General features: G+C 31.9%; 2 protein-coding genes across 2 annotated transcripts in view; one reads left to right on the plus strand and one right to left on the minus strand.

The window, feature by feature from the left end:
* The window catches only part of ADCY1 (adenylate cyclase 1), a 496503-nt gene that overhangs the window by 460884 nt on the left and 28845 nt on the right, over window positions 1-6774 (plus strand). The gene's annotated exons all lie outside the window — the stretch shown is intronic.
* The window catches only part of IGFBP1 (insulin like growth factor binding protein 1), a 7818-nt gene continuing 1252 nt past the window's right edge, over window positions 209-6774 (minus strand). Inside the window, exons 2-4 of the mRNA XM_072412074.1 lie at window positions 5733-5926; window positions 4548-4676; window positions 209-4380 (exon numbers count right to left, since the gene is read on the minus strand). Of these exons, the coding sequence (XP_072268175.1) occupies window positions 4249-4380; window positions 4548-4676; window positions 5733-5926 (455 nt within the window). The 3' untranslated portion in view covers window positions 209-4248. The remainder of the gene's footprint in view (window positions 4381-4547; window positions 4677-5732; window positions 5927-6774) is intronic.

The following is a 6774-nucleotide window of genomic DNA, read 5'->3' on the forward strand; positions in this document are numbered from 1 at the left end:
ATTAAAAAGAGATCAGTATTCTCCATGGATGCTTATTAATTGCTTTCAACTTCAATGCATTATTTCTGCATTATTAATGCACTCCAACACATTCTGTGTTTTAAGTGCATTGCTGCCTGGAGCAAGCCTTAAATCTTTTTGTAATGCAACTTACTATTTCAATACATTACAGATAAATGAACGAGCAAAAGCAAGGAATGGCACAGTGTTTTTCCTAATGAGAAATAGGTTTATTATCATTCAAGCATCTTACAAAATAAACCAAATATTGATCTAAACTGGTAACAATAACTTATTAAAAGGAAAACAAGAATTTATTAGCAGCAGTGTCAACATTAAATACATCTCTGTTGATAAAATATATAAAAGTAGCAGCAATAAGTGGCACTTGACTAAATGTCAGATAACCAACAAGTTTACATATGTTGAAAAATTATTTCTTTCAGTGTATTTTGTCCTAATCCATGATCAACGAAAAACAATATGCATATACACTTAGAACATTTTAGCTCAAAGAACTTTGTTTAGTTTAATCAGTATTCTCTCAACGGGTGTAAAAATGAATAAATTGTCTTGGAAACGGCTTTCTAAATGTAGTATAATGGTCAAGAGCTGTTATATTAAAAAGGAAAAATTTATGCCATTTATACTCGAGTATAAATTGATCCGAGTATAAGCCTAGGTACCTATTTTGACCTTGGAAAACAGGAAAAATTGATTGACTAGAGTATAAGATGAGGGTGGGAAATGCTGCAGCTACTGGCAAGTTTCAATATTCAAAATAAATACCAATAAAGTTGCATAATATGGCCATTACAGCCATAATACGGTAAACAAATACCATAGTGAGAATTTAAGAGGTATTTACCCAAGTAGGTATACTACTTACCGTACCTAACCACTAAATTCTTTTTAACTTCCTTGGCAGTATGATTCTGTCTGGAAAAAGTGTCTGAAAGCAGTACTGCATTCAGCCACTGTAGCCCCCCCCCCTAGCGTTCTAATTCTCTCTGTATTTCCACGCAAAAAGCGTTACATTTTTTTGCATGGAAATTTATTTTATATTGAAGGCCTATAATTCTTAGGCATAACTCACGGAAATATGTAAAATATTTAATAAATTTACCAATAAACTTTAAATAAAAAAACACAAAAATCTGTTAAAAAATAGTGAAACATATAATATAACTGTACAGAAGCAGTATAATATATATATAATATCATTATATATTTATTATATGAAGATTTCTTTGTATTGGACTCAATAAAGCTATTTTGTATTGAATCCAATACATAATTTTTTTAATTTCTCGACGCTCCTTTGCCTGCACCGACATCACCAGGAAACCCCAGAGATCGTCTCTGCATTTGGCAGCTGAAGACAGAAGAAAGAAGACGTGTCCGGAGGAGCTGCGGGCACCAGCAGGACACCGTGGGATGACAACAGAAAAGGTAAGTGGGTTTTTCTAATATTTTGTGTACTTTTGAATTTGGCGAATCTGGCGTAACTTCGGCGTAGCTACGGCGTACCCCCTGTCGGCTTTTGCAGCCAGCGTATTTTTGCCACAGCCTGCTGACATTGTCATCAGGGGGCGAAAACTGCTGGACACGGCTGCCGGATCACGTGCTTTTCTGGAGGGACCCATGCACCTGACTGGAGTATAAGCTGAGGGTGACTTTTTCAGCACATTTTGGGTGCTGAAAAAGTCGGCTTATACTCCAGTATATACGGTAAAACATTCATAATACATACAAAGATATTAAATATTTTATTTTCCATTACTGTTGAATTAAAAGATTATTTAAACATGTTTATCTTTCTCAGATTCATATATAAATGATATAATTTCTGTATGAAGTGTTATATGTAAGGTAGTGTCTATGTATCTAAGATATCATCTGTCTGGAGTATTGTTAAACGTTTAAACCTGAAAGGTTTGATATTGATGAAAAAAAGTTAAAACTACATAGAGAAAGACATACAATAATATAACTTGGATAAAGGCATACGAGATATAAAAAACACAAATTCAAATGCATATATCAGACTTGGAAAAAAATATTCTCAAAAAGTCACCCTGTAGAAGCTATTGAAGTACTGTACATGTCACTTTGTGTTTTCTAAGAGACAATAGGGAACTGATATTATCCTATCTCAACAGATAGGGTGGGCCCCAGGGAACACAAATAACCTTCACAAAATTGTTCAGAGTTTACAGTCTTTACAGTCAGCTGTTTATACCAATACAAATTAACACGTTAACTGAATAATTTTAAACCAGCCTCTGCTGAATACTTTGAGGGTTCAAACATCTGCTTTAGTCTTAGTCTACATGAACTGTTTTTTTAAACTCTTATAAACTCCTATACCACTTCTGAGTTTATATGAGTTTATACAAGCATTTAAAAGCAAGCCTTAAAATGCCTATAAAACCCCATATTGCTTTTATGTGGGTTTGTAAGAATTTCTAGGCTTTTAAAGTAAGCATTTAAAACTCTTATAAACTCCTGTAAACGTGTCCATTTGTTTTCAATGGAAGCAGTTTTTAAAAGCTTATAAACTCTTGTAACGCATGCCAAAGCTCCCACTGATTTCATTGGAAGCGTTAATGTGAGTTTATGGCTGGGTCTACACAGACGGTTTTAATAACGCATTTAAATTTTCCTACTGCCTTTATATGTGTTTTTATGTACTTTTATTAGCGTTTTTAAGCTTGCCTTTAAAACGCTGAAAAACATTTATGCCGCGTTTACTTTTCAAACGCTGTTAAACACAGGAAATCAATATAAGTGTTTTCCCACGTTGACCCTGCTATTTTTAATTTTTTAAACATTGCAAGCAGTTTTATAGATAACGCTCATAAACGTGCCTCAAGAAAACGTCCTGGTGTAAATTAGCCTATTGGAATGCATGGGAATTTCAAACATGGGTTTTTAAAGGCGCAGGTTAAAGGCTGGGGAAACAGTCCATGTAGACTAAGCCTTAGGGTCACCTTTGATTGTTCTTGAGTAAATGAAATACAAATACATATTTATGAAAACTTTAAAATTATCTTGGTTAATTTGGAGCCTCATATATAAGTCTTGATTTATTTGGAGCCTCATTATATAGTAATGCAACTATCTAAATTATATGATTAAAATACTGGAATCACTCAGATAATAATTATTATTTCAAATATTGCAGCAAAGTGTTTTTACTACTTTACAGTTCCATGTAAAAAAACTAATTTTTTTGGGCAAATCAGCCTTTTTATCTTAATTATGATTTACCATATTATATATATTTGCAACATTTGTTCTCAAGGTGTACTAATTTTTCTTTATGAATCCCTGATAAATAATACTGTTTATTTACTACCTAGTTCTGTATAATGCATTTGATACTCTAACATATTTTATGTATACTGTGTCGTAGTCTAGAGGTAAAGGAATATACAGTAATATTTGCTATATTCATAACACCTGTAGTTCTCCTCCCAGCTGCAAGATTGTTTCCCCAACTTGTACATGAGGAACATAATGGCCCACTGCACCCTGGGAGTGCCGGAAAGACAAGTGAAAGAAAGAAATAAGTATTACTCCTTATTTATCTTCCCCAAGAATAAATACACATTTAATCCTCAAAAAGGAGAGGGGGATTAGTGTGGTATTGCAAAGGTGGTTTTTAAATTAAGATTTTATCTTTAATTACATGAATAACAATTTTGCGAATAAAAAATTTAAATAATTAACCATAGCTTAAAAAAGGCACGCTAAAATACCTGTTAATGGGTAAGGTATTTGCTCTGTAAACTGTAAATTAAAAACTGAACTTATTAGAAGCAATACATTGTTCATGCTTAAGTTCTAAAACCACTATCAAAAGAATGATTTAGTCCACAAAAATAAATAATAATTCCATACTAGTCTGAAAATGTACAGTATTTTATGCTGGGATTAATAAATGAAAATGATTTACTGAAGAAAAAATTCAGGCTTGTGCATATAAAAAAATAATTTTTGGCATTTAATTATGGAAAATCCTTAAATGACCATAGTAAAAAATAAAATATGTATTAAATAAGTGGTTTGATTTACATTTTTGATTTTTTGTAAAAAATAGTGTATATATTAGGAACTTAATATTTGCTCATAAATAGGTATGAAAAAATACATAATGTAAAGGGGACAGGAAAATAAAAGTTATGTGAATAAATAGTTCAGTAGTTGTTAACAAAAAATAAAACATAAACATTATCAGTGCACCTATTCTTGAGCATTCAAATACTGCTGGCAGTTAAGGTCACCTCTGTTTTCAGGAGAACCTGGAATCTTCTTTCCAGTTAATGGAAAAACACACCAGCATTTTCCTCGTTCTCCATCTAAAGCAGTCTCACACTAGACAAAATAAAATGTAGCAGATACTCAGTTTATTATTAAATAATTCCATATTAAGAATTTTTTTTTACTAAATTAGAAATGTGTGCACTTGTAATATGCTGGTATTTAAAGTTATGTTTTTTTTTTATAACAAGCATTTATTCATAACAATATCAATGTAGTACCTGTTTACTGTGGTAAAATCCATTCCTATTACAGTTGGGAATGTGAAACCTATACAAGTCTTCTCCAGTCCTTTGTTGAACTTTTGTCAATCTGTCCATTGCTTTGTAAAGTTCTTTCTGGCATGGCCCCTAAAAACAAGCAACAAAATATGGGATGGTAAGTAGGCAATATAGAATTTTATAATCAAGACATAACTTGTGCTTTAATATATTTGGTTTGTGTTCCATTTTAGAGAGCACCAATATTAATGTTGCACTTCCTGCACCTTTGCAAAAATGTAACACAAATTAAACTTCTTTTTCTTGGTTCAGTGTTTTTTCTTTGTAGTCCAACAGTTCAACTTTAATTGTCCACCTCCAGTCTGTTTTTCAAACAATGGGCCTGATTTATTAAAGCTCTCCAAGGGCGGAAAAAAATACACTTTCATCAGTAAACCTGGGTGATCCAGCAAACCTGGAATGTGTTCCTTAAAGTCAATAACTATTTGTTAGCAAATGGTTTCAATCCTGGACCAGATCCATTCCATTTTTTTTTGATCACCCAGGTTCACTGTCTTGGAGAGCTTTATTAAACCAGGTACAATGGGTTTGAGTTACCATAGTAATAGCCTGTTCACTTCATAAAACATTGTCATGCAAAATGTACATGCTGTACACTACATATTACTATCATGTTGCATGCTAACAATGAATTGAAATTTACAGAAAATATTTTGAGATAGAAATGATATACTTACCTCTCAGGTGGCCTGTGTCTCTTACCTGTGGCCTGTGTCTCCTACCTTTCCTTGCTTTAATTGCCCCAGCTTCTGCAAACTCTTCAGCATTCAACATTTCATTTAGTCTGTGGTTCTGTCCCCATTTTTTACTTTTTCAAAAAGGGGCCAGCAATGGCAACATCAGTAGTACCATCATGACAGGAATACTTTAAGAAGCCTAATATTTAACTTCTGAGCCTATTTCACTTTGATGATACATATTCTTTTTTTACAATTCTATTCATGGTATAAAAGTTATTATTTAAAAACTTTGCGCTCTTTTCAAAATTTTAGCCCTTTGATAGAATACATAAGAATAGGAATCAATCAAAGTTATACAACACAATAATCTGTAATATGATTGAAAATTTCTTACTATTTTCTTTGTTTAACAGCTGTGGTATAGTACTGATATTTAAAAGCTTACCTGTGGTTGGTCCTTTAATTTCTTTAAATTTTCTTTAAATATCTTTTTTGCCTTCATGTTTTCATACATAATTGCATTCCAGGCTTCAAACTTATCCAAACCATCAGGAAACCGAAGGAATGGTGAGAGCTGGTCCTGTGTAAGATCAGTTCCTTCTGGAGCAGTATTTTCGTGTTCCAAGTATTCCTTTATTTCTACAAATAATTCAAAAAACAGGAATTACATACATTACAGCATATTTTATAATAAACTTGTATTCCATTACATGTACAGAAATATCTATCACTTTTATTGTCTTTTCCTTAATTTAATCAATATTGCTATTGCTTTGCAACTGAATAGGGACAGTACAGTAATTCATTCTTGGAAAGCTTCTTCTGTTGTAAGGAAAACTCATAATTACCTTTTCAGTAACACTGAATAAAAAGGCAGTAAAAACCTTTTTGGTGTTCTACCGTTTTTCTGTACATACACAGCATAAATAAAACAAACAAAAAAAAATCTAAACAATATAGACCACTGGGTCAAAAATGAGCAAACTCTGGAATGTAGAGGTCTGTAGAATGTCCATAATATTTGCTGGTTTCCTTCCACACAAGCAAAAAATATTATTTTTTCTACAATTCAAGTATAAACAATACAATATTTTTAACTAAAATATTATTTTATAAATTTTAAATATTGTAACATGATAATTGAAACCTAATATTATTGTTTACCAAAGTTTAAAAAATACATTTTGAAATAAATAAATTATATCTATATTAACTAGAATCTAATTCAATGAACTGATAAAAAGTCATTATGTTAAACTGTAAGTTCATGCAGGTAGAGTCCTGATCTATCAAGCCAGTGCTGTACAAAACATAATATTATCACTGATAATTTGTGTTTTCTCCATGTATGAAGAAAGAGACTTGTTATCATAGGTTGCCCTTTCACCTCACTGATGCAATAAAGTAGAACATCAGGTCAAAAAACAATCATCAATGTTGAAAACTGACTGTATTTAATGAGCAGAGAATAAAGACAGCCGTTACAA

Source organism: Pyxicephalus adspersus, chromosome 5 (genome assembly GCF_032062135.1).
Source record: "Pyxicephalus adspersus chromosome 5, UCB_Pads_2.0, whole genome shotgun sequence".
Classification (NCBI taxonomy): domain Eukaryota; kingdom Metazoa; phylum Chordata; class Amphibia; order Anura; family Pyxicephalidae; genus Pyxicephalus; species Pyxicephalus adspersus.